Source organism: Parastagonospora nodorum (genome assembly GCF_000146915.1).
Source record: "Parastagonospora nodorum SN15 chromosome Unknown scaffold_9, whole genome shotgun sequence".
Classification (NCBI taxonomy): domain Eukaryota; kingdom Fungi; phylum Ascomycota; class Dothideomycetes; order Pleosporales; family Phaeosphaeriaceae; genus Parastagonospora; species Parastagonospora nodorum.
This window is the reverse complement of record NW_001884557.1, coordinates 198,613-224,415: the sequence shown is the minus strand read 5'-3', so window position 1 is coordinate 224,415 and position 25,803 is coordinate 198,613. Positions and strand designations below refer to the sequence as shown.

Genomic DNA, 25,803 nt, shown 5'->3' with positions numbered 1-25,803 from the left:
TGGGTTGGGATTCGGTCCGAGCGCGCCGACGTCAGGCTTCTGGCGAGTTCATGCACTCCACCCATGCGCTCCAAGCGTCAGGCCGTCACGACTTCATTCGCATCATCACTTTTTGGCATGCATTGGATGGTTGTGCTTTAGTCTTCAGTGTATTCTGTGCTCGAAACTAAACATCGCTACCGGCTTCCAGCAAACCTCCCAGCGACGCTGTACTGTAGAAAGCGTATTCTGCGTCAGGAAGCTGGGCACATCGTTGAAGAGGCACGAAGATGTGCGTACAGGAAGGAAAAAAACTTGGTAGTGAACTGGAGGACACATGGAGGTATTGAACCTAGCATGATCTTGACAGATCCCTGGAGAGCCACAAATCTGTGCTCGAGAAAGGAAACCAGTTCTTGAGCCGAAGCTTCCTATTGAAAATTAGTTTTGTGTACGACAACGATCAGCAGCCAAGTACTTACAGCAGACACAACGCAGCTTCCAAGCGCCCTCAACTTTGGCGGAGTCCACCAGGTCAGCCACAAAGTGCTCAAAGATCTCCGGTGGAATGTCGAGGGGCGCACTACAAAGCAAAGCGGAGAGTTGCTACCCTCTGAATGCTATGCGCAGGTCGCCTTGTGGCTGCACGAATCCGTGCTCGATGGGTAAAACAAAACTTTTGGGGTTGAATCAGCGGCAAGACTCTGGTCTAGTCGCCTGGTGGCGGCACACGTTTGTGCTCGAGGAATAAAATCAACCCTTTTGGAGAAGCAGAGCATGGAAGTCTGCTATACTCGAGATTGTATGAGCAGGTCGCCCGGTGACGGCACATATGTTTCGGCGGGAGAAGAAAACAAAACTTTTGAGGGTAGAATGAGAGCCGAGTGGAAAGTCTGCTACATTCGACATGGTGTGTGCAGGTCGCATAGCGGCGGGACAGATGTTTGGTCGGGAGAATTGGGGTGTGACGGTGGTGTAAGCAAAGGTCCATTGTCCGGAACATGGTCTGTCTAGGCTCAGACCACGCTCACCAGCGAGCGCCAACTCAACCTCCGAAGAGGGAGTCAAAGGCACTCAAACTGGTGAGCGTGGGAGTCATGACAAAGACCGAACAGGATCGACGAGTTTCCTTACAGCAACAACACGGATGCCTTGGCAATGACTTGCTTCGCATCTAGGCCCCGTTTCTCTTCAAAGCTAGGAAAGAAGGTCTTGTTCTTGGCCAAGACGTCTTCGAGCGTGGCGCTGTCGCTAAATGGCGGTGCATCGTGCGCCGTGAGCGCCGGGAATAGGCCAACCGCGATATTCCTGCCCATGGCGTCCTCATCTGGTATGGGGAAACGCTCATAATTCATTGCTTGCATCCAGGTAGGATCGAACTGGGTACCGGGCATGCAATTGTGAATTCGGAACTCGTGGGCATTGAGCATAAGTGTCTGTTTTAGCTCGACGGCCGTCTCCGCCCACTCTTGCGGAGTGTTGAGCTTCTTGAAACCTGGAGCGATCGGGCATGCGTATTTCAGAGAAGCCTCTAAATCAGCCAGTATCCGCTCCGCTCGTAGCTGGAGCAAGCTACTCTTGAAGTTCTTGTCCTCGAAGAGAAGCTTCATACCGATCTTGTCAAGCTGTTGCACTTCTGCTGCGCCCCCTATATAAGATTAGTCAATGTATCATTATTCATTCCGCAGAATACTTACTAGTTGGCAGCAACGCACGGTACAATTCCAGTTCCTTGGGAGAGTAAATGTCCTCGCACATCGGCTCCGGGCCAGAGAACAGCCATCCACACAGCAAGGCTGCGAGAGTAGCCTGGACCAAATGCGGACTCTCCAGACGATCTTTCAGCTCCTCGAGGAACTGCTTGGGTGAGGTAAGCCCTGATGCGCACTTGTTGTTCGCGAGATCGTCGATGCGCGCTGCGACATAACCTGCATCTTCCGCCCTTGGCAGAGGTTCGTCACAGTCCTCGAACCCAAATGCGTCCTCGACGTATGTGCGGAGAGCCTTCCAGCTCCTGTTGATACCTGCCGAATCCAGGTCTCTCGGGAAAACGTTCTCACGGTTGAGCTCCCGGCGTGTAACGAGGTCATGCACCAATCTGCTGAGATCTTCCCTCGCGGCATCTATAGAATTGAGATCCTGAAGCATTTTCGCCAAAAACTGTCCAGGCTCACGCTCGGTTGTTCTTTGTATGCATCTAAGGCGGGACTCAACCTCCTCTGTCATACCGAATCTCGCCACTGTCTGCTGGCGCAGCAGCACTGCAACAATTTCCGTGAGATCTCTCACCGCTTCTATCGTCGAAGTGGGCTCTGTAGGAGATTGCGGCTTCTGGAATGCAGAAGGAGGGTTGACCTGTCTAGGACCCATCACTTGCTTGTCAACCGCCGGCATTGCTGTCTTCTGTGACTGGGTGCGAGGCGGGACTGTCGCTGCTGCCTTGTTGCCCCGGACAAAGACCTTTGACTGCTCATGGTTCTCAAAAGCGTTTTCGGTCGTAGGCACAATGTGGCTCTGTGCCTGAGCGCGCATGGATGCTATGAGCGGAGCGTCTTGGACAGCAATATCGCCTGCCGTGCCGCGGAGCTCTGGAAGCGTGACCGTCGTCCCATTTTCAACCTCTGTTCTCGAGAAAGCAGACCCAAGAGCTTGTCGCTTGGGTGAGGGAGGCGCGCCGGCAAGATCGATAATGTCAGCCGAGCTTAGCTTTCGCTTGTGACAGTCGGCTCTTGCTTCCGGGACTGGAGACTGGCCTGCGGTTGCGGTTTTGTGCTGCGACTTGTGTACCTTTGGCTTGGCTTTGTTTGGCGGCGCTGTTGTACTGCGCTGTCGGTTCGAAGTCTGGTTGCGAGCTGCAGGGTTGGGCTTCTGTTTCTTTCGCAAAGGCTGCTCTTCAAAGTCTTCGTCGTCTCTCAAGTGCTTTGTGGACGCCTCTGAATCGGAGACTGTGTCCTCTCGATAGGACTGCTGGGAGTTGACTCGCTGCTTCAGTTGCGAGTTGGCCTGCAGGTTGGCCTGCAAGTTCTCCTGCGAGTTTGCCTGTGGAAGTTCAGCTAAGGTAGTTACCTGATGTTCAGTACACTCACAATGGTAGTCTCAGCTTTCAGCTTAGTACCTTCTCCTTGCGGAGCAGCACGGTGAGTGTCATCTGCCTGAGGCAACTCTTTGAGACCCCAAACCCTGCGCTGCCTTTGCATCTCATCGATGACCCCGCGTGGAAGTTTCTCGAGATCGAGACATTGCGTTCCGGTGTCTGCAAGGTCCGCCCATTTGACGTTGTCCTGCTTAGCAGGCACTGTTCGCATTTTGGCGCTGATCGCGGCGACAGTCACTTTGCGGTTGGCGAATTTGAGGAACTCCTGCTCGACGCCCCGCCTGAAGTCACTTCCCTCTCTTTGGAGGCAAAAGTCGGCAAAGTTGAGCACAAACGCTACTTCTCTGTTTGTCCATCTGGTTGCGCCAGCGGCTGGCATGTTGGGCCTATCGGGACCTTCCATTAAGGCACTCAAGGGATGCGTGTCTTCTTCGTCTACTGAAGCTGGGCCCTTGGAGATCGGTGGTTTGTTGTGCAGTATGAGCTTTAATGAGGTCGGTGTGGTAGGTGATGGAAGGCAAGAGATGGAAGGAGCAGCACGGGAAGTCGCGCCCCACCCTCACCTCCGATACAAACGCGCCGCGAGCACAATAAACATGGGCCAATGAGATGAGCTGTACTTCTAGCGGCTTCTCCATGACAACAGTATGCTTCCCCTCTACTCGCATATGGACCTCGACATCCTCTCCACAACCTTGCGAGCCCACCAACAACATCGATACATTTGTTACATCACCTCAAGCCAGTAGCGTCTTGAGGGCCTCATCACACCATTACCAGATCTCACAGAACACGCTCTGGAGTACTACATGATGTCAAGCCAGCGCATCGATATAGGCGCGTCAAGCAGTCCGCCTCCCAAAAAGGCAACCCGACATACACATGAGGACCGCTCAGATGATCACGTGCGTGTTAGGCCCGACTACCGCGTCGCGATTGACTTCGGCACGACTTTCACGACCGTTGCTTTCGTCAGATGCCATGCATCTGACGAAGGGAAGAGTGTGGTGCTGACAGTGGAGGAGTTCCCTGGCGATCGCTGTGTTGGACGCAACGGCACACAGGTGCCCACCGAGATATGGTACCCGAGCAAGGAAAAGGGTGCTGCAAGGCGCAATGCTGTTCAAAATGTGCTCTATGGGTACGAAGTCACGCGCCGCCTTGAGCTACCTGAAGAGGATCCACTTCGTTCTGCTTACAAGACCACCGGCCTGGTTTCGAAGCCAAAGTTGCTATTGGACGAGAACCCTCTTCTGTACGACCTGAGGAAAGATGTGCTTGGCGTTATACAACAGCTCAAGAAAGATCATCTCATCAAGAAGAACGAGGAAGTCATCGAGCACTTACTGGTATACTTCCTCAAGCACACCAAGTCAGTACTCCAGCGGGATCACGGTCTGACTAACAGTAGCATCGGTAAGTACACACTTGATACGCATGAATCATAACACTGACAGCACTAGTGGAAGTGACATTGGAGGTACCTGTATGCTGGAGCGCAAGGGCGAATGCAGCGATGAGCACTTGTTTGCAGAAGGCGATCAGCACGGTACAGTTTGGCACGCAGAGTCTCGGCATGCCTCAGTTGTTCATGGTCAATGAAGCTGAGGCTGCTGCAATGCATGTAGTATCTTCGGACTCCGCTCATCTGAGGGTAAGTTGCTTGCGTCCCGCGTCTCGCGTCCAATTTCTCTGCTGGCCTTTACTAATACCGTTCTAGCGTGGCGAGTGCTTCATCTTACTAGACTGCGGTGGTGGCACTACCGACGTTGGAACATACAAGATTGCCAATGGCCAGCCGCTTCGACTTGAACAGGAAGTCACCCACCCCAGAGGTATGTAACGTTCAGTATCTTGTGAGGTGTATCTCTCAGCTAACGCCTGTTGTAGGTGCAGTATGTGGCTCGAGCGACCTCAACACGCGCATGCGCAGGTTTGCTGCCATCAATTTGACCGATGAGACTTACCTGGAAGATGAAGAGGAGGGCACCACTATCTACAACGTCATCGACTCTGAGATCATGCCTTACTTCGAGAGCGAAGTGAAGCGAGCTTACGACCCTAACAAAGAACAATCGTTCACCTTCCGTATTCACGGCCTGAAGCGGAGCTCAGTCAACTCTAGGCTAGTGAAGAATCACTTCGTGCTGAGTTCGTAAGTGCAACTCGAAACTGCAGCAAGCAGCAAAGGCTAACATTTCTTAGTCAGGATCTACAGGACCTCTTCGACAAGTCGCTCAAGACCATTGAGTGCCTTCTGCTGGACCAGATCGAGCATGCGCAACGCAGCAACACCAAAATCGATAAAGTCGTACTGGTCGGTGGCTTTGGAGACTCACCAGCGCTTAAGGATTACCTCAAGTCTAGTTTACAACGATATAACGCCCAACATGGCACCACTATGCAGCTAGTACCCGCGGCAGCAAACACAAGCGCAACCGGCGTGGCGACAGGTGCGATTATGAGAGCACAAAACAAAGACGATGGACCGAAGCGCATCCCCTGTCGCAGCATTGGCGTGCTCTACCACGTCCCAGACGACCCCGACTACAACTTCTCGAAAGAGGTGCTCAAGCAGGCGTGGAGTATCTCTGAGCTCTCACAGGAAGAGTACATCATGCGTACTATTCGCTGGATCATCAAAGCTGGGAAGGGCGAGGTTAAGCCGGTGCACAAGTATGACTTCTTGAGCATGCATTACTTCAGTCCAGAAGACTCCAAATGGATCGCTGAGGAAGCGCTGTATGCTTCCGATACCTGTACAGAGGACTACTTCACACGCTCGCACCCTAAGAACAAGGGCAAGACCTCGGAGTTCGGCTTGGTGCAGTTCGACGTTACGCACCTTCAAGATCGGATGAAGCTCTATATCCCGCCCGATGCCGAGGAAGGCTCTGAGCGATACGAGGTTACGCTCCTGGTCCGTATGAAAGTTATCGATCGGCATCTCGAGTTTACTGCATACTGGCCCGCTGATGACGATAATGCCGCTGCGATTCCCGGTAGCCAGACATGCTTCGACCTGTCAGCCGCATTCGAGCCCGGTACCGGTTAGGCATCCAGTTCATCCAGGCACAGCTATTATTGTTGTAGCAGCGTTGTATGTCGCAGCGAGTGCCTCCAGGATACCATGGAAAGTTGAAAAAATGCACAGTAGATGAGAGTTTCGGATTAGTCTAGGAACACATGAGATGAAATCCACAATAAGGAAGCTGCCAGATACGAAACACGATTCAACTTTGGTCACTTCGCTGAAAGAGCGGAGTGAGATTGAGTTCGTGATGCTTACGCTGCAAGCGCTTCTTCTCCATCCTATTGGTCAGCCAGCAGTGACTGCACCCAGCTTAGCGTGACTGCTTACTTCTCATCGTTCTTCAGGTGCCATACACGTAAAGTCGCGCGTTATCCGAAGCATTGCACGAAGTTTGCGCTTGGAACAGCTGTACCAACAGAGGCAGAATTGCAGCCTTGCCAGCTATACCCCGAGCGATTCCTCACGTGGCCAGTCTTTCACTCACGGACCAAGCTCGGGCTATGACATTACGGAGATGAATCAGCCACAAATATCCTGCACTAAGTCCAAAACAGCAAGAGATAACCGCGGACACTGGTCGGATGATGGTTTCGCTACAGGTAGCATCTGTTATGGCATTTTACCACGTAATAAAACCCTATTTTACCAACTTGTTCGGTCTTCGAGGTCTTAGAACTGTTGCTCACATCACCATCTCATGCAGAGAAAGCGAGGTCAAGGTTGATTGTGGCAAGATGGGTATTTGCGCTCGCTTATATCCGCTGTTCTGACAGATTGCTATTATTATATTCCTTAATCAGCCCGCCAGAAAAAGGTCAACAGTGCAGCTGCCACCTCCATAGGCCTGGGTGTTCAGCCTAGTGGATCAGGGCTGGCGCCTCCCTAACGTACCATGTCAACTCAGCTCCGCCTTGCTTTTACTAATTCCGACTGTAAAACCAAGCATTCCCTAACGGTTCCTGTGCATATCGCTTCCCACATCTTCAGGTGTTGATTCCTCCGCTTGCGCCATGCCATCTCCAACACTGCTTCACTTCCAACAAGTTTCAAGACGCGCACGAAGAGCGACACGAATGGTAGAAGAAGAGCAGCTCATTCAGAAACCCAAGAAGGTCAATAGCGAGATTCGCAAGCAGCAAAACAGGATTGCTTCGAGGAATTACCGTACGTCTCAGTTTGACAACATGAAAGCTTACACCTGCTTACAACTGTTGCGTGTAGGTGAAAAACGCAAGAAGAAGCTCCAGTACCTCCAACGGTTGGTTGAAGAAGGGTCAAACGATGGTCAGACTCCAGAGCCCACACAGCAGCCGCAGCAAGCGCACGTTAGCTCTCAAGTCTCACAAAATGACATAGGGCTTGTATCTCCGCCTTTTATGCTACCTTCAGCCAGTGGCTTCGTACCATTGAGTTCGAGCGGCATTCCTGCGCTGGACCTAGCTGCGACATCAAGCAGTACCACTTTTGACAGCCACGGACTGCCCACTACACAGACTTACCTACCATTCGGGTCGTCCTGGAATAGCCAAACACTTGACTCGCCGTCTCCATCGAACACTGTATACACACCAGCATGGATGAACAGCATCGGCGGTAGATCACGACCTACCCTGAGCCCAGAGACTTTCCACTTCTCGGCGCAAGCAAGCCAGGCAGTCTTTGAGACAACCACAGACTCCTACCACTGCGCTGGAGAAGTCACGCCTCAAGCCGAACATTATGCTCTCGACTCACCTTATATGAGCTACAACGCACCGCAATCCCAAGCACCCAGTGCATCCAGCGTGAGTTTGCCTACTCCCTTCTCATATCACCAGAGCCATTACCATGGGCCACGTTGACACCTCACCTTGTCATGCAGGTACATCGAACCACAAGCAAGCGTATGTACAGTCTGCTGACTAGTTTATCAGTACTTCTTCCACGCCCCGCCACACCCTTTCGAGCGATTCGTATTCGTCTGAGTGCTCGAGGAACAGAACTATTTCTTGACACTACACTAGAGTGGTTTACGTTGCGGAAGGCTCAAAAATTATGGTGAGCTCTCGTCAATGGAGATTCCGCATGTGGGAATGAGTGCCGGAGAGCAGCCCACGACTGCGGACAGCGCACGTTTAGGAGCTCTAGAGACTCAAGAACTGGCCCACCTGACGAGCGAACGATTGGCAAAAGCGAGTAACATGACAGAATATGACTCATATGTTGTACGAGGGGTGTCTTGTTTCACTTGGGGGCTGATGGGATATTGTCCTGCAGCTTACGCCGAGCATGCCAACTCATGGATGATTGAGCAAAGACATGGGAGCCTCTACGGAGGTACCGATACCACCCTTTCGACCATTATCAGTATGTGCACTGCTGCGACAGAGTTGTTCACTCTATTAGCGCTTGCACCAACGGAGATCGCCCCGGATGAGTCCATTGGAAGATGAGCGACATGCACAGTTACATGTTCACCAGAACCGTATCAAGACATAATCCTATTTGATGGACGCTCCTCAGGCCCTTGTATACTTCACTACTTGATCTCTCCCCGTAAATGACCACTAGTCGATGCGGAACGAGGGTAGTGGCCTGGCTGCTCGGTGGAATTCCAAAAGTTCCGTGAGGGAAGAGCGGTGTCCTGATCTTACTCCGCGATAGTCGGGGAGCTTTTCACACATGCGTCGCAGCTCGTCAGCATCGGTACCATAGAACGTAGACACAGTTGGTTCCGTAAATGAATAGCAACCATGTTCTTGAGGCTCCTGACGCGAAACGCTTGTGAACCACTCTCTAGTCTTACCGAGACCTGTCGCTCCTTCGGGAAAAGGACAACAAGCAGATTTGTTTCCCAACGGTACCTTCGTCAGAAACCCCACACGCCGTATACCGTATCGCGGCTTGTACCCGGATCGATGGGAGCGAGGATTTGAGAAGCTACAGCGGGGTAAGGTCAATTGCCATTATATAACAACGCCAGTGCCAATTCGGTCCGTTTATCAGGACGAAAATTGGGCCGCGGGCGTGGGAGCACTCAGTGCCGTGTCTTATGTCACGTGACTTGCTTCGGTATGAGTTCATACATGAGGTGCTCCATGTCCAATGTGGGCAAGTACTCATTCTATCAAAATACACCTACTTCGCAAATATCCAGCCATTCCGCCGCACTATACAAGCTTGTAAGGCCAACCTTTCCTATACGAACAGGCACAATACTGATCCTCAAGATAACTTGCTCATCGCGAGAACTACACGTACAAGCCTGCACCAACATGTCACAGCAAGCTCCAATTCCTCACCCACCATTTGACCCAGCTTATCAAACACCCGTTGCACTTGCTGGCCTGCCTCCGGACCTCGACGTGAACTCGCTGCGCGAAGGGCCCCTACTAGCGGCTACAGCAGAACCGTTGCTCTCCAAATACACTAATCTCAAACACCGCGAGGTTCTTGCTCCGCCAGTTCAAGGCCTCAGCGATCACACCGTCACTATCTCGCTCTTTGAGACCAAGACATCCAAGAAAACAGACCGCGCAGTCTTTTTGTACTGTCATGGCGGCGGTCAGGTCGGCGGCAATCGGTTCTTCGGTGTGGAAGTGTGTATGGATACTGTCCTGCCTGTCCACGACGATTTGGTCTTCGCGTCCGTAGAGTACAGGCTGGCGCCAGAAAACCGGGCTCCCGCTGCCGCGTACGACTGTTACGCTGCTACCGTTTACATAGCCGATCATGCCGCAGAGCTGGGTATTGATCCATCAAGGATCGTGATCTCCGGTCTTTCTGGCGGTGGAGCCCCAGCTGCTGCAGCATGCATCCTTGCCCGGGACCGAAAGTACCCGCCCATCCGAGCTCAGTTGCTCTCTACACCTATGCTGGACGACCGCGTGACAGATGTATCGCATAGACAATTTCCTTCTGGAGCGACTTGGCCGGCAGTCAGGAACTCACAAGCTTGGGATTTGGTGTTGGGTCCGGATCGGGCTGCACCGAGCGATATCCAGGTTCCGGGGAGAGCACAAGACTTGTCAAACCTACCGCCAGCTTTTATCGACGTCGGCGAGTGTGAAGTCTTCAGGGACAGCGCTGTTGCTTATGCAAGTCGACTCTGGGCAAATGGATCCTCTTGTGAGCTCCATGTCTGGCCGGGAATGTACCACGGAGGGCACGCGTTCGAGGCTGACGTTCACGTAAGCAAAACTGCGAATGCTGCGCAGAAGGACTTTCTTGATCGTGTTTTTGTCTCAGTTAAAGGTGCTTCGGCGAAGATATAGATTGATGTAATCCCGATGGCAAGTGATGGTCGTGGTGTAGGCATATAGGCAGATTTAGACTCGGAATATGCTCGGGCCGCCGAGGACGCGTCGCAGGACGCGTCGCAGCAAGCATCGTAACCCTGCTTCCATCACATCCCTCTCTTACATTCTTCCGGAAAACATGGTGCGAAGTTCCTAGAAGTACTTAGCACGTGACTAAACGATTAACAGGACAATTTAAATGCTATTGCGTGGTGTGTATCAACACAGCGAACGACATCAACCAGGCGATTAACAGGGCCATTGCAGTGAGCCTTGTCGCTCCAAAAAATGCAAATGCGACCGCAAACTGTTCGTTGCTGCCAATGTGACTCTCTTGTTACGACCGACCTGACTTTATCAGTCCAATATGTTCGCAGTGTCTGCTGTCACCACTCTCATGCCGCTACGCAGAAGGTGGCAAGCGAGGTCTCCCAGCTGCGTACATGAACAGTATCGAGAAGCGATTACAGGACACTGAAGCTGCACTGTATGCTACACTTCGCGCTCTCCAAGATATGGACGGCCTTGAATCTCTTTCCCTGAACGTAGAGAGTGGCCCCAAGACTGAGTCCAGACCGCGACGCTCGAAGGCCGAGAAGCAGAAAGAGTGGATGCAGAGACCGTTACAGACAAGTGAAGATATCCTCACGTGGTTTCGTGATGAGCAGCAGCGGCCAAGTACGCACAGCGCACGAAAGGATGCAAAGGTCACCGGCGAGGCAACGGCGGGTACACATCCTGACTCGAAAACGCAAACTACTTCTACCATGCCCAGCCTATGTGAAGACCAAACATCAGCAGGCTTTCGTGTAGATCCAGGAGACGCAATGGAGCGACTCGGGGGTTGCAAACCTCCCAGTGTACCGAATGCGTCACTTTCCGCCGACAAGCCCACATCCTGGCGTAACAATTACTTCTGATGGGACCAGGGTGATTATGAACATGTGTCTTCCATTCTTCTTCAACGGATGGCAGCAGCTGAAGCCTCAACCTGGTATGCTTATGTAAGCGCTTGTTGAACCAGTTGCGGAAATTTTTCCGCGCACTTCTCCCTGCGCGAACACCAATCTAGAGAGTCACGAGGATTTACACACGACCTCCATGGAGCATTTGAAAGATGATGGGCAAAGACCGGAAGACATCGTACCCAATGAAAGGCCCTCGAAACGACGACGTATTTCCGTGCAGCCACATCGTGAGGTGGGTCTAATGCGTAGTGTCCGTGGTGATAAGTTCTCCGGATTCGTGGGCAGTGCCAGTGGTATCTATTTCATCAGGTCTGTGTATGGCGCGTTACGAGATCCCGGCGTTAACCTATCGGTCACCGGAAGCACGCCTGTCAGCGATGTTGTCCCTGGAGAGGATGACCAGCTTCCAACGGTACTTCCCTATACATCCGGCCGCTTATGGAGAGACGATGAGATTAGCTCGAAGGCCTTGACAAGCGTCTCCTATGAGGAGTTTGTGGAACTGAGCGGAAGCTACTTCGCCAATTGGCACATGCTCTATCCCTTCCTGCATGCTCCATCGGTTTTGGGCTATTTCCAGGAGCTCTCTTTTTCATCAGAGTCTAGCACGTCTCAAGAACTGAAAATAGTCATAGTCCGATCAGTCCTTTCTATATCTTTAGCTGATCAGCGACAAGCTGGTCATGCATCCAATTCGAAATACCCGAGCGAGGTTGTCTTCTCTTCACACGATGCAGCGGTAGACAGCCTACAACATGTCCTCACCAAACCAACATCCATACTTGGTCTTCAGGCTACCATCAGTGTTCAGCTATTCTTGGTATCTATGCTGCGATTGAATGCTGCTTCGCGCCTTGGAGGTCTCGTCAATCGTATGGCCGTTCAGCTTGGCCTACATCGTTGTCCTGCCAGATATGCCTCCTTCTCAGTCACTGAGAAGGAGCTGCGCCAACGGATATTCTGGTCATTGTATACCATCGACCGCTTCATCTGCCAATCTATGGGACTACCACTTGGCATCAATGACGACGACGTTGACGTGTGCTTTCCTAACGCTGAAGCCCACACGGATGCCCAGCGAGCACCTCATCTAGGTACGGCGACAACTATCGGAAGTTTACATATCTCACACGACTACAGATAACCGTTTGAGGCTCCAAAGTTTCATTGCTCGCGAATCGAGGCTACGTGGCGAGATAATCGAGCTGCGCAACAAGTCCTTGCATTATGTTCATAGAGATGGCGATCAGGCGACCGCGATCACTTCCAAGCTCGCGCAGTGGTGGAAAGATATTGAAGACACGAGAGACACCGACAGTAGCTCGGTAACATCACCATACTATTCCACTATTCTAGCACTGCTCAAGCATGAATCCATTATCTCTCTTCACCGGCCGGTCCTGGCCGCTTCTCGCCAAGGCGCAGAGTATGATACTGCCTTGCAGCTATGTATCGGCTCAGCGCAATCTATTATACTTGAGCTATATGGTGCTGTTAACACAGATGTCAATAGTCGCGAGCGTTTGACTTTGCTGTGGCCATCTTGCACATGGGCTGTATGGATCAGCACCTTCATACTCTTCTATGCAGTGAACAATGGCCATATGACTGAAGAAGTTGTTATCAGGTATGCGACCGACATGGCAGCGGTGGAATTAAGCTAACAGTGTTAAGACTCGCTGAACAAAGCATTGCGGTGCTTCAACATCTTGCACGCCGAGGCAGCGCATGGCCAGAGGCGAGTGCAGCAGCTATAAGAGACCTACGCTCGCGCATGATGAGACATCCCATCGACAATGCAAAGGAAGACCAAAGTGGTATCGTAGACAAAGTTGTTCGACGACCACAACGAATGTCTCTGGACTCGGTCTCCGCAGCTCCTCATCGTACTGCGCCTACAGCTGAGGCTTCAGTCGTTACGCCTGGCGACCCGGGTTATGGTCTCGCTGGTATTGACCAAGCTGACCAAGGCTACCCATTTGGAGCATTGCGAACGGCTGGAGATATGCAACTACACGACTCATTACTCCATGACTGGGGACAGCAAGATAGCCCATACGATCCTGAAGTCGCAACATTCAGTACCTTCCTAAACAGTCATCTCGAAAGTCAAGGCGACGGCCCAGGCTACCTTGATGCACTGGACCCTTTCTCTGGATTCGACATCCCATTCTGGTTCGAACAAGACCAGCATTGGGACGTGTTTCAAGATTACAATCCAGGCAATTAGTCTAGGAACATTCGTGCTGCCCAAGTGATGTCGGACGGATCTGTTGTAACTTGGTAGTATGCTGTGTGAGAAGTAGCCGGACAATTGCCGGCTCTCTCTGCGCTTCATGCCCCACATCTCCACTTGTAATCGCGCCACTCGCCACTTGTGACGAGGTACAGCATCTCCAGCTACGAACTCCACCCGGACATACAAAGTCCGCAGCACGTGAGCAATTCGCGAAATATATATACAATTCAGTAGACACGCGTCGCAAGGCTTGCGTTAGCCTGGTCTTACTTTCCAATTATCACTTCCTGCACAAAATGTCCCCCATCGCAACACAACGTACACACTCCATTGCTACCATTGGAGCTGATGGTATTGGGCCCGAAGTTATCGACGCTGGTGTACAAGTATTATGCAAGCTTGCGAGTCTCGACGGCACATTTACACTCGACTTCAAGGATTACGATTGGAGCTCGGAAACTTACAAGAAGACTGGACAGTACATACCTGATGGCGGATTGGAAGAGCTGAGAAAGCATGATGCAATATTGTTTGGCGCTGTTGGTGCACCTGGTATGTTGAAGTGTGTGGTGCCACGGGGAAATGGTGGCTAACGACTTATTCGCAGACGTGCCTGACCACATCTCTCTTTGGGACTTGCGCCTAGCAATCTGCCAAACATTCCAGCAGTATGCGAATGTGCGGCCAACCAAGATCTTTCGTGGCACTGAGTCACCACTCCGAAAAGCCGAGCACGGCGATCTCGACTGGGTAATTGTTCGTGAGAACACGGAGGGTGAGTACGCTGGGCAGGGAGGTCGATCGCATCGTGGTCAGCCATGGGAAACTGCAACAGAAGTCGCCATATTCACCCGCCATGGTGTCGAACGACTGATCCGCTTCGCCTTTGAGGTCGCGCAGAAACGACCTAGAAAATTCTTGACTGTTGTCACCAAGAGCAACGCGCAGAGAAACGGGATGGTGCTATGGGACGAGATCGCAGCAGAGGTCGCCAAAGACTTCCCAGATGTAAAGTGCGACAAGATGCTTGTGGATGCTATGACATGTCGCATGGTACTGGACCCTAAATCGCTGGACACTATTGTTGCGACGAACTTGGTAAGACTAGCTCCCCTCATTGCGAGAGAGTGGAGTGCTAACAGCTACAGCACGCCGACATACTCTCTGACCTTGCCGCTGCACTGGCAGGCTCCATTGGCATCGCACCAACTAGCAATCTTGACCCAACGCGCAAGAATCCATCCATGTTTGAGCCCATCCACGGCTCTGCATTCGACATCACTGGCAAAGGTGTCGCAAATCCAGTCGCCACTTTCTGGACCGCGTCGGAGATGCTGATTTGGTTGGGTGAGGAGAGCGCAGCAAAAAAGTTAATGGATGCTGTCGAGACGGTCACTGAGCGGGGTGTTCGAACGCGCGATCTGGGTGGAAGTGCGGGCACGAAGGAGGTTACAGACGCTGTGTGTGCGGAGTTGGAGATTATGTTTGGCAGCTCGGCGAAGTAGACGGACTACTCAAACAGTGAGGTCACGAGACATTCGTGATAAGCGCTTAAAAAAGGGTGCCGGTTTACGATTGTTTGTTTATCTAGGTCGATCAGCTTACTTGAAGGTGCAGCTGTACCACTTTTGTAATCTGAGCCTAAACATTGCCATGATTAGCTCTTGAGATGATGCGTCGGCCTAATCCTTTGAATATTCGACTTACAAATTATGGGAATCTTTGGTGAGGGTAGCTGCGACTGCTCTGTAAATTGTTGATGGAAGGTGCGCTCGCGCGGCTTGGCGCGTGCAAGCCGTCACATGACCACGACACGCTCACGCTCACAATCACATGCACCCATCGTTGGTGCAAGGCCACCTGCGTTGTTTCTGCCGTACATACGCTGAATATCCGGGGATGAACATGTCCGGGACGATCCGAGCAGATGGCGGTGCTTGTTCCTCTGCTCGCGCTTGCCGCATCTCTGCCGCCCACAGCTCACTCTCGAGTCTCTGAAAAGCTTTGCAGCTGCTCTGCAATGTTTCGATGTCGCTTTTTAGTGTCGCAATAGATGACCCCGGTTTTCGAAACTATTGTTCTTGTCGCTTGAGAGGCATAACAGGATACTGGAAAGGATGTTCCTGTCACGTGGCCAGTGTTGCGACAGAGGGAACGCCAACAGAAAGCTTACAGATGGAGAGCTTTACCAAGAGAAGGGATGAAACTTGATTACTCACTCGGGCTTGCGCAAGCTGTTTGGCTCTGCTATCCTGTTTGCATTGTAAACGACAAAGCTATTGACTGAGCACATGGGCGCAACAGTGCATGAACGGAATAGATTTTAGTAGAAGATTGAGTGACCGAAACATCCATACACCGGCAACTTGCAGCTCCTCCGATGACCACCGTGTTGTCTCGCGAAGTGGCACCCGAGCGCTACTCGTCCGGACTGTCCAAGAGCACGACCGCCCTCTTAATCACGACCAAATCAGATCCTTCAAAGCTGGAGTCCTTGCCCATGAAGTGGAGAAAGGTGTTGTCGGTCGCGCTTTTTCTCTTCTTTGAGTCGCTGGGGTGATGTACGAGCGCAGGCCACAGACACATACAAACCTCGCGGTCTTCGGTAGGCTGATCGACAACCGGTTGCCAAGCCGCCATCTCAGCCTCCATCCAGGTTGGATCGTATTTCGTGCCAGGTCGAAACCGGATGATTTTGTAGTCCCTTGAGCTCACAACCAACTTCTGCCTAAGGTCAATCATGCCGTGGAGCACCTGCCCACATCCCATCATCGCTAGTGTAATTTCAGTACCAGGATAGAGCGCTTCCCAGCTTTTCTGCAATGTCGTGGACAGCTCGGTCACTTCGGTCTTCATCTCTGTGTTCCGATATTGTTCGCCTTCGTATTGAACCTTCAGGCCTATGCGACGACCGATGTTGGCCGCCTCAAACCCATCTTCTAGCTCACCGTCAGCTGGAAATACTATTGTACCATTGGATAATTGACTCTTACCTCCTGATTGCTCAAATGAGTCAAGTATGTGGTTTGCAACTCTCCAAGACTCTGCGTCACGCACAGCTTCCCTGATCGAAAACACAGAAGTAAAAAGAACAACACTCATGACCCAATGTGCAGTGTGAAGGCCAGGTCTTCCTAGCTTGAGGCCACCAACCCAGTCGGGGAGGTTCAGATCGGAGAATCTGACCCCAATTACACTCTCACATGCCTGAGCTAAATGTGCGCTGAGGTGTCCAGGTGGTAGAACCTTGTCTTCTGACAGGCCAACCGCCTCGTTCAATTGTTGCCGTAACTTGGTCCATTTAGAAGCCAGCATAGTCTCTGAAGGCGTCGTGAGATCGACGGTACCATCATACCAGTTCGGGTTTCCCTGCAATCTTCTGAAAGATTTGCGCATGTTATCGAGTGTTCCTTCCATACTCATCATGATCTTGGCTAAATCGATGATCCACGTAGAAGGACGATTATCTAGGACGTAGATGAAGCTTTTCAACCTTTCGTTCATGTGGCTGGGTAAATCAGGCTTCTCCTGAAGCTTCTTCAACAGCAACATGATCATTGCAAAGTCATCATCTGGAGCGCGTTCAGGCAATGCGGTCGCACACAGTAGATATTGGCTTAAGATGTCGAGAATTCGTTTCAACCTCGCGCCCTTGTCTCTGGGCAGATCATGTTCCTCCTGGTATCTTTTCACCGCCGACATGATCAGTCCAATGTCATCCGCGACATGCTCAGGCGATGTGGCCGCTACTGTCTGAGTAGATGCTACCCTCGTTTCGGTATGTTCAGGGGATGTGGTTGCCACCGGAAGGATGCTCTGGTTAGATACCGTCCTCGTGTCGGCTGTGACCCCGGATACAGTGTCTTTGTGTGAGCCTTTGGGGGGCGCTGCTGTCACTCTGTCATCTGTGGCCACGGCAATAGCTTCCGCGAATGGAAGGCCACCCCTTCGTGCAAGGCGAGAATTTAGCAAAATACCTCTTCAGGTATGGGCGGTAAGTTACAACATACCTCAGATTCGTTCAAGTGATACTGACACCATTGCAGATGCAACGATCATACATCAGTATGGTATGGACTTGAGAAGCGGGACCACGAGATGAGCATCGTTCCCGAGCCATCGGGTCCGAATTGGGGCTACTTCTCCGGCATCAAGTTCTTTGTCGAGTCGATGCACAAAGAAGCGAGAGATAAGGAGGAGTCGGACAGACGCGCGTCAGCGAACGCTGACGCGAAAGCCCCAAAAAAGGGTAGGCGTCAATAGCGCAATGCGATCCTACGATTGTTTGTAGCATCTCGCGATGTGGCCCAGGACTTAGGGCAACGAAACACTCAGCTGTTACGTTGCCCAGTCTCTGGCCACATCGTGAGATGCAGCAATTCAGTCAAAATATAATCATGTTCAATACCTCATTCTTTTGCTGTCTCGATGTTGAGTGATTTGTCGTCCACGTGCCTCCAACTCCGTACTCACTAACCCCAGTCGTCACCATCACGTCCCCGTCTCCCCGTCTTCTCGTGCAATCGTACCCGTCGCTTCCTCCCACAGTCCCTTGGGCACATACCACGCCGCACAGCCCGCCAAGAAGACCAGATTTGTGCAGTACGTGGAACGTGGCATTCTCGCAATGCGGGTGGTTGATTTTGGATCCGTTATGGTGTGGTGGAGGAGGGGAGGTTGGAAATGTACGACGCGACGGGTCGTTGCTACAAATGGCCTGTGCGGACTAGGCCGATGCGGACACCCACGCGATGAAGTACAAAGTATATTGATGTGTGTTGGGAGGCGCTGATGATCGAGAATGGGGCGACAATATACGGTTTAGTATGGTTACCAACGTTTTAATCGTTACGTGACCTTTCTCGAACAACTAGAGGCGAGGATTCGAACAACTTGGGATGTAGAATCGATCAACTTGGGGCGTAGATTCGAACAACAAGGCGTGTAGAGTCAAACAACTGCATTACGTAGATCCCGAACAAGCCTTTCTACAGCGAGTCGTTGTTCGAGACGAGATTGAATATGCGACTTCTACACACATCCCACTAGAGCTTGCAACAAACCATGGAAGCATACAAACCACCACCGGCAGCAATCTGCAAGAATAACTGCCCGTGCAAAATAGCCGCTCGTCGCGCTCGGATCACATGTCAACAATCCAAAAAAGATTTCGCGAAGTTCAAATGCGATGCAATCAAGCTCCAAGTATATAACCTAGTCCAGTCCATCAGGCAAATCTTAGTCGTCACAAAAATCCAACTCCACGAAGACTTTTCAAGAAGCGAAATGACATAATATGGTCATTGAAGTAATTAAGATAACTAAAACTCTACATCTTTCCCTACACACGTAACCCATCCCAGACCTAGAACAAGAAAAGAGAGATTGATGAATGTGCTCAGCGCTTGAGCGATATGGACAAGGCATTCTAAAAACGTCTATGCAGCGTGATTCCCGCAAAGGGGTGTTGACAAACAAAACAAAAAGGGACACAAAAATAGAAACATGTACATGCTGTCAACATTTACACCTTCTCTTGTACAATCTCGCGTGGCGGAGTCTCGTCACCTCCAGTGATGCTGGCGTAGCGGCGAGCATCGGTGTTGGTCTCCTGCTTCTCGTGCGAGCTGCCAACAGGGCTGGAGTTGTTGAAGACTTGTTGAGGTGCGGGGGCAGCGACGACGTTCTTGTCCTTCTTCTCCTTCTTTGTCTTGGGCATGCGAACGAGCCAGTAGAGGGCAAGAGCGGCGAAGATATTGAAGATGCAATAAGCCCCAAAGGATACCTTTGCAATGTTAGTAATTTTGCTTTTTAAGATACGAGGGACGTGATGAAAAGACTTACCAAAGTTGCGCCACGCTTGGCTGTAGTCCGAAGAAATGGATGCGAGGAAGGTGTTGGTGTCCTTAATGGAGCACAAACCGCAGTTGCTGTTGGCGTTGGGGTCGACTAGATAACCACCAAAGTTGTCGATGTATTTCTGCGTGTATTCCTGGCATGTCTGCCCAGAGCGAGGCTCGAACCTGACTAATTCGCGATCGGCGCATGTGACGGAGCTGTTGGCGAGACCGACGGACAACATGCCGCTGACCAGATATGTAAATGGCGAAACGCGGTACATGAAGATCCAGAACCTAGGGAATTGCGAAGGTTGCGACAGGACACCACAGAAAAGTAGACACAAAGAGAACATCAAGTTGGCAATGTTACCACCAGTTTCAGCCGAGTCGACACCAGCAATGATCATGTGAGTGAAGGTGGAGGTGAAGAGCAAGAACATCAAGACGAATAGGAAAAGCTGGAAACCGCGGAGAGTGACGGAGTCGGTGGGGATGGCGTTTTTGTATAAACCGATGGGGTAGTACCAGCAGAAAAAGATGATGACAGCCATGAGTGCGTTCCAGGGAAGTTCGACAACTATGTTGGAGATCATAAAGGCTTTCCAAGAGTAGGTCTTACTAGGTCGCTCGCGTACCTCGTACAAAGCGCGCTGAGTAACGAAGTGAGGCATAATCTGCTGGACGAGTTGGCCAAAGATGGTCAACAGCATGAAAATACCAAACATCTGGTTCGAAAGACCTTGTTGAGTGTTGGGCATCGCGTAGAGGGAGAAGCCGATGAAAAGTGCAGACGACGAGCAGAGAAGAATCTTGGAATAGATGTACGTTGGAGAGCGCCAGTACTGCTGGAAAACGCGGCGAGTTGTCTCCATAAGCTGCTCCCCAAACGGCGCTGCAAATTCGCGGTAGGCCGCTGCGTCGTCACGCTTCTGGGCCGACATGGTACGTTGAAGTGCTTGGGCCTGTCCACGCTCAGACTTGAGCTCAGCGAGGTGGCGCTTAACTTCGGCGTATTCCGGGGAGTTGCGCCAGGTCTGGTGCCAGTCAATGTCAGTATGCGAACCGGGAGCAGCACCGATGACTTCCAACATCCATTCGGCCGGGTTGGCTGAAGGCGGGCAAGGAGGTCCACCGTTGCGAACAAAGTAGTCGACGAGGATCTTGGAATTGTTGCCGACATCACCGTAGTAAACAGTACGTCCACCCTTGGCGAGGAACAGGAGACGATCGAAACGCTGGAACAACATAGCGGAAGGCTGGTGAATAGTGCAGAGAATAGCTTGGCCATTCTTCTTCAGCTTGTCAAGGAGATCAAGAATAGCCCAAGACGTTTGACTGTCAAGACCAGAGGTGGGTTCATCCAAAAACAAGAGAAGAGCAGGCTTAGCAGCAAGCTCAACACCAATAGTAAGACGCTTGCGCTGTTCGACATTGAGACCTTCGCCAGGCACACCGACCACAGCGTCGGCATACTCGGTCATATCGAGTAGCTTGATGACCTCTTGGACGTACTCGATCTTCTCTTTACGAGAAACGTGGGCAGGTTGACGGAGAAGAGCAGAAAAAGTCAAGGCTTCGCGGACGGTAGAGGTAGACAAGTGAAGATCTTGTTGCTGTGCGTAACCAGTCTTGCGCTGGAAGGAGTCGTCGCGAGGCTTGCCGTCGACAAGCATCTCACCCGTAATAACACCCATAGTAGTACGCGTAGCCAGACAGTCAAGTAGAGTAGTCTTGCCAGCGCCAGAGACACCCATAAGAGCGGTGAGGGTACCAGGCTTGACCCAACCGTCAACGTGGTCGAGAATGCGACGATCCTGCTTCTTGATTTTGATGTCGTAGCACACATCCTCCCACTGGAAGATGGCGGTCTGGCGTTCAATGATGGCGATGTTGTCGTCGGAGTTGTCGTACTGAGTGGAAACTGCGCGGCCAGTAGCTGCGCCCTCCAAGTCGTCGGTGGACTTGCTCTTGGGAGTATGGCGACCACGGCGGAAAACAAGAACTTCACCCTTGGATTTCGCAGCGGTAATGTATTCGGTCGCGAACAAGTAGGCGCACATGAGTATGATGCAGAAAGCCCAAAGGATGCCATAGTTGCGCCACTTATGTGATGGCTTGTAGTTGAACGAAGTCCCAATAAAGGCGTCACCAGAAACAAAGGCTTGACCGGGCACAGATCCAGCGGCCATACACGCAACGTTCACGCCCGCAACAGTGTCGTAACCAGCGCCTCGAGGAACGAACTGGTTGCAGGTGAAGTTACGGTTGGTAAACTCGTTGACCATGAGTGACTCAAAACCGTAGCTGACCGGGTTGATGTATTTGATCCACTTAGACCACCCAAGCATGTAGATGGGAGGAATGGTGAAACCAGTGTACATGACAAGACCGAGAATGAGGACAGCGGCGGGCGCCAGTGCCTGAACAAGCGATCGAGAGAAGGCACCGATGGAACGGAAGAACATGGACATGACTAACGTGAGAGTGAAGGAGACCAGCACGAAGAAGAAGAATGCGCCAGGTTCGCGACGGAGATTGGTCATGAAGTACAGGGCGAGGTTGAAAGTGATAGCGTTGCCGATCTTGTAAGGCAGGTCTGTCAACATGCTTGCGAACGCCTCTGCTGATGGGTGGTAGAGCGCATAGCGTGAATGCTTCTCGACGATTGGCCGTTGAGCGTACAAGGTCAGGATCTCGAGGGCGGAACCAAAGGCGTTCATCAGAATAGCGAAAAAGAGGAGGGCGGAGCGGAGCTGGAAACTCTGGGTTGTAGAAGGCAAGTTGTAGAAGATGGACGATACAATGAGAGCCATGACGGAGTTCATAAGCAGCTGGACGACGGTGATGCTCGGATCGGCCTTCAAACGCACGAATCCACGCCATAAGCAGAGCTTGATCTGCTGGCCGTAAGATAGAGTGTATGGAGACTTTTCGCGCTGACCACGAGCTTGTTGGGCCTTGCGGGACTCCGCAAATTTCTGAGCGTATTCTCCGCCAAGTGGATACTTCTGCTCATAAGCTTCGATTTGGGCCAGCAGCGCCGCGCGTTCGTGAGACTCGTTCCATCGCTGCGCGAACTCATCCGGGGTACGGGGGACGCGGTTCTCAAAGCCGGGACGCACGACACGCTCGAGAGCGCTGGTCATAGAGGTAAGGAAATCGGCGTCGGTCTGGCGAGCGGGGCATTCGAAGCCCATGCTGATGAAATATTCCCTAGCATCGGTGGTCTTGCCAAAGTATATCTGTCGGCCTTCGTAAAGGACAAGCGCTTTGTCGAAAAGGTCGTAGGCGGCTTGCGGGGCTTGGTAGATGGCAACGAGGGCGGTAGTCCCGCTGATTTCAGTCTCCATGCGGAGGGTCTTGCAAAACTCGATGGCATTTGCAGAATCGAGACCACGAGTGGAGTTGTCCCAAGCCTGGAGAGGTGCTCTGCTGAGGGAGGCCTCTGCAATGGTGACACGCTTTCGCTCTCCGCCAGAGACACCGCGAATAAAGTCGTTGCCCACACGAGTGTTGAGGGTGTGGGAGATACCGTAGAGTGCCATGATTACGTCGCGTTGGTGCTCGGCGTATTGCTTGACACTGACCCCGCCGGGAATGTTACGGGGACGTCGAGCCTGCGCAGCGAAGTAGAGCGTCTCGCCGACCGTCATGGCTGGGAAATGAACATCGACCTCAGCGGTGTAGATGGCTTCACCTCGGTAGTTCTTGTTCATCAGCTCCGGACTGACACCCTGGTAGTTGATGTGCGATTCCTTGTCCACGTAGAAACCATGCGTCTCGCCGGTGATGGTCTTCAAAAAGGTAGAGCAACCGGAACCCGGAGGACCCAGTACAACTAGCATCTCGCCAGCTTCGACCAGACCATCGCAGTTCTGCAAGATATCAATCTTGCGGCCCTTGTCTCCTCTCAAACGCTTGAAGAGTCCCGGTCCCTCGAGCCAGACATTACCAACACTCTTTTGGTAGTCGGTCTCAGCACCAAAGCCGTGAACGTTGAGGTTGCGGAACGATACACCAGCGGTCCGGGTAGGGCCAGCGTTTTCGTCCTCGAGCTGCAGGTTGAGCATAGCCTTTGTCCAGGCACGAGCATTAAAGTTCTCTCCATGCGGGTCGAGAGCTGAACCTGGGGGTGCATGGAATGGGTTTTGGCCAGCGGCCGTAGCGTGACTTTGGGTAGTCAATCTCCTGGCAAGCTGATGGACCTCCTCCTCCCTTCTCGCGGTCTCTTGAGCCTCTTCGGCTATTTCATTGGCGCTGCGATAGGATTGTCTGCGTGCGTCGTTCCTCTTGCTCTGTGGTGATCCATCACCGTTCGGCGCTATTGTCGAAGCGTCGGAATCTGAAATCTCTCTTTCATAATCGGAAGTGTGCGAGTGGTTAGACGGGTGGTTGGCCATGTCTTGGCTTGGTGCTCCAGTATGGGCAGCCTCGCGGTCGTAATTGTTCACGGCGAGGTTGCCGACCGGATTCATGGTGGGCGAGAGAGCTGTCGCCACTAGCTTATTGGCGGTGCTATCCGGGGGAAGGGTACTAGAAGAAAAGCAAAAAAAGTATTAAAGGATGATACAAGCAAAGGAAGTCGAGAAAGGGCACTGGTGACAGCTATTATAAACGAAGAGCGCGGCGTCCGGTAAATGTAGGAGCAGGCAGCTAATGAACTGCGGCCTGGCCGCCCCAAGGAAGGAATTTGGTCCAGCGGCGGCGGACAGAGGGCTTGGCCTGCGTTGCGACGGCAGGCGGATGGCCTGCTGTCCGGGCGCTGGAGCTCGCTTGTGTCAATGGCGTGGCCTGATGCGGCAAGTCGAGAATGTCGGATACGGCATATACGCTGCCGAGAATGAATACGCGCCAATCAGCACCGGTTGTGTGCGATGCCCGTTCGTTTCGACTCATCGTGCATCGTGAATCTCGCGGTCCGAGCTGCGACTGACATTTGCTGGGGCGGCCTGTTCGTGCGGCTCTCCCATAGTCCAGTCCATGGCGATGCAACGTGTGCTGCGATCGTCCCCAGCAACCAGAACTCAGGGTCGTATACACTGGACGCTGTGGCCCCGCGCACATGTCTCTGTGAGGCCGCGGAGGATTGGCGACATCAGCCGGCCGGTCTCTTGTGTAACGTAGCGAGCTGAACTGGTCCGAGGAAGTCCAAGGCGATTCGCTACGTGTAATTGGACATGCAACAGCGCCACAGACTCGACATGCAATCTCTCACCGCGTGGCCACTGTCCTGCGAGGCTGTACGAAGTACTGTTTGCCCGACGTTCTTCGTTGACGTTGCCCACACAGTCGCAGACATCAACGGGCCGATGGTGACTTCATTCTGTCGCAGTCTGCAGGGCGCCCATTCACACCCTGCACAATACGCGTATCCAGACTCCAGGAACACCAGGCATTCCGGTTGCGGACGAAAAACGCGCCTCCAAATCCAGGGGCATTCTGAGAAGTGGGGAGTGCGGGCCCGCCAGGGCGGCGTGCATTTCGTGGCATGTCGCCATCCCCCGGCTGTTCTTGCCTCTGCATCTTAGCGTCTGGCGGATGCACTCAGGCTCCGGTGCCGACGACCACGCACCTACACTCAGCCTTATCACGCCCGGCAGCGCAAGCATGTAAAGATTTCCGGTCCCTATATTTTCGCATCATAGCGCGAGCATTCGTATGCATGTCTGATGGACGCCTCTCCGGCTGCTGCGGGTGCACAGGTTCCGGCTCCCAACTGCTCATTACACGACTCCACCCCATAATAAACAACGGACGAACACTGCCTTCGCTGTCTGCCTCGACGCTCACCGTCATGTGATTGTCGGCCTCTACCCTTACAGGAGCGTTCACCGTCCTCTCCACACCCGCACTAGCCCAAGTAAACCTACCCGGCGCGACCGACATACTTTCCCCAAAGAGAGAACATCACAGCCACGGACATCAGTAGCCCAAACTAGAGAATATTATTGCCACGAACATCTGTACCCAGGAACCTGGTGCATCAATACTCCAGCGAATATCAGCACCGAGTCGAACAAACTTCAAGATTTGCCCCCTCTCTCATGGTACCCCGATTACCATACAGGCCTCGCCGATGTAGGCTAAATACCAACCAGCGATGCCAGTCTGACACACATCGCTAACCGACGACCGCAACCCCACAGCACCACCCACCCCTCTTCGAATCCAACCATGCCTTTACACAGCACAGCAAACTTTAATCCCCCTCCGCGCATCATGTGCTCTCTCGAAAAGCCTCGGAAACACATGAATGACGCAGGTGCATGTGCATGTGCATGTGCAATTTCACACTCCCAAGCGCCCAGCACGTGACACGCACTCCACTCAACCATGCGCACATGAAAATCAACCGTCTCACCCCTTCGATTA

The 25,803-nt window shown here is 52.4% G+C and overlaps 11 protein-coding genes across 11 annotated transcripts; 7 read left to right on the top strand and 4 right to left on the bottom strand.

The window, feature by feature from the left end:
* Positions 1 to 1,109: 1,109 nt before the first annotated feature.
* On the bottom strand, positions 1,110 to 3,452 carry SNOG_06174 (hypothetical protein; the record flags this gene model as incomplete). The annotated part of the gene is made up of 4 exons (XM_001796504.1): positions 1,110 to 1,627; positions 1,677 to 2,102; positions 2,208 to 3,018; positions 3,066 to 3,452. 4 exons carry the CDS (start codon positions 3,450 to 3,452, stop codon positions 1,110 to 1,112), a joined length of 2,142 nt encoding a protein of 713 aa, XP_001796556.1.
* Positions 3,453 to 3,885: 433 nt separating this feature from the next.
* SNOG_06173 (hypothetical protein) lies at positions 3,886 to 6,128 on the top strand (the record flags this gene model as incomplete). The annotated part of the gene is made up of 5 exons (XM_001796503.1): positions 3,886 to 4,468; positions 4,531 to 4,727; positions 4,794 to 4,908; positions 4,970 to 5,220; positions 5,292 to 6,128. The coding sequence occupies 5 exons, from the start codon at positions 3,886 to 3,888 to the stop codon at positions 6,126 to 6,128; spliced, it is 1,983 nt and encodes a 660-aa protein (XP_001796555.1).
* Positions 6,129 to 7,117: 989 nt separating this feature from the next.
* On the top strand, positions 7,118 to 8,071 carry SNOG_06172 (hypothetical protein; the record flags this gene model as incomplete). Its single annotated transcript, XM_001796502.1, has 3 exons — positions 7,118 to 7,271; positions 7,329 to 7,891; positions 8,021 to 8,071. The coding sequence occupies 3 exons, from the start codon at positions 7,118 to 7,120 to the stop codon at positions 8,069 to 8,071; spliced, it is 768 nt and encodes a 255-aa protein (XP_001796554.1).
* A 1,290-nt stretch (positions 8,072 to 9,361) lies between these two features.
* On the top strand, positions 9,362 to 11,304 carry SNOG_06171 (hypothetical protein; the record flags this gene model as incomplete). Its single annotated transcript, XM_001796501.1, has 3 exons — positions 9,362 to 10,276; positions 10,574 to 10,596; positions 10,746 to 11,304. The coding sequence occupies 3 exons, from the start codon at positions 9,362 to 9,364 to the stop codon at positions 11,302 to 11,304; spliced, it is 1,497 nt and encodes a 498-aa protein (XP_001796553.1).
* A 22-nt stretch (positions 11,305 to 11,326) lies between these two features.
* On the top strand, positions 11,327 to 13,582 carry SNOG_06170 (hypothetical protein; the record flags this gene model as incomplete). The annotated part of the gene is made up of 4 exons (XM_001796500.1): positions 11,327 to 11,378; positions 11,457 to 12,446; positions 12,493 to 12,979; positions 13,027 to 13,582. The coding sequence occupies 4 exons, from the start codon at positions 11,327 to 11,329 to the stop codon at positions 13,580 to 13,582; spliced, it is 2,085 nt and encodes a 694-aa protein (XP_001796552.1).
* Positions 13,583 to 13,887: 305 nt separating this feature from the next.
* On the top strand, positions 13,888 to 15,096 carry SNOG_06169 (hypothetical protein; the record flags this gene model as incomplete). Its single annotated transcript, XM_001796499.1, has 3 exons — positions 13,888 to 14,143; positions 14,199 to 14,689; positions 14,740 to 15,096. The coding sequence occupies 3 exons, from the start codon at positions 13,888 to 13,890 to the stop codon at positions 15,094 to 15,096; spliced, it is 1,104 nt and encodes a 367-aa protein (XP_001796551.1).
* Positions 15,097 to 16,009: 913 nt separating this feature from the next.
* SNOG_06168 (hypothetical protein) lies at positions 16,010 to 17,143 on the bottom strand (the record flags this gene model as incomplete). The annotated part of the gene is made up of 2 exons (XM_001796498.1): positions 16,010 to 16,545; positions 16,585 to 17,143. The coding sequence occupies 2 exons, from the start codon at positions 17,141 to 17,143 to the stop codon at positions 16,010 to 16,012; spliced, it is 1,095 nt and encodes a 364-aa protein (XP_001796550.1).
* Positions 17,144 to 17,523: 380 nt separating this feature from the next.
* On the top strand, positions 17,524 to 17,854 carry SNOG_06167 (hypothetical protein; the record flags this gene model as incomplete). Its single annotated transcript, XM_001796497.1, has 2 exons — positions 17,524 to 17,585; positions 17,638 to 17,854. The coding sequence occupies 2 exons, from the start codon at positions 17,524 to 17,526 to the stop codon at positions 17,852 to 17,854; spliced, it is 279 nt and encodes a 92-aa protein (XP_001796549.1).
* Positions 17,855 to 19,115: 1,261 nt separating this feature from the next.
* Positions 19,116 to 23,906, bottom strand: SNOG_06166 (hypothetical protein; the record flags this gene model as incomplete). The annotated part of the gene is made up of 1 exon (XM_001796496.1): positions 19,116 to 23,906. One exon carries the CDS (start codon positions 23,904 to 23,906, stop codon positions 19,116 to 19,118), a length of 4,791 nt encoding a protein of 1,596 aa, XP_001796548.1.
* Positions 23,907 to 24,084: 178 nt separating this feature from the next.
* Positions 24,085 to 24,495, bottom strand: SNOG_06165 (hypothetical protein; the record flags this gene model as incomplete). The annotated part of the gene is made up of 2 exons (XM_001796495.1): positions 24,085 to 24,354; positions 24,472 to 24,495. The coding sequence occupies 2 exons, from the start codon at positions 24,493 to 24,495 to the stop codon at positions 24,085 to 24,087; spliced, it is 294 nt and encodes a 97-aa protein (XP_001796547.1).
* A 137-nt stretch (positions 24,496 to 24,632) lies between these two features.
* SNOG_06164 (hypothetical protein) lies at positions 24,633 to 25,044 on the top strand (the record flags this gene model as incomplete). Its single annotated transcript, XM_001796494.1, has 2 exons — positions 24,633 to 24,671; positions 24,808 to 25,044. 2 exons carry the CDS (start codon positions 24,633 to 24,635, stop codon positions 25,042 to 25,044), a joined length of 276 nt encoding a protein of 91 aa, XP_001796546.1.
* Between the last annotated feature and the right edge of the window lie 759 nt (positions 25,045 to 25,803).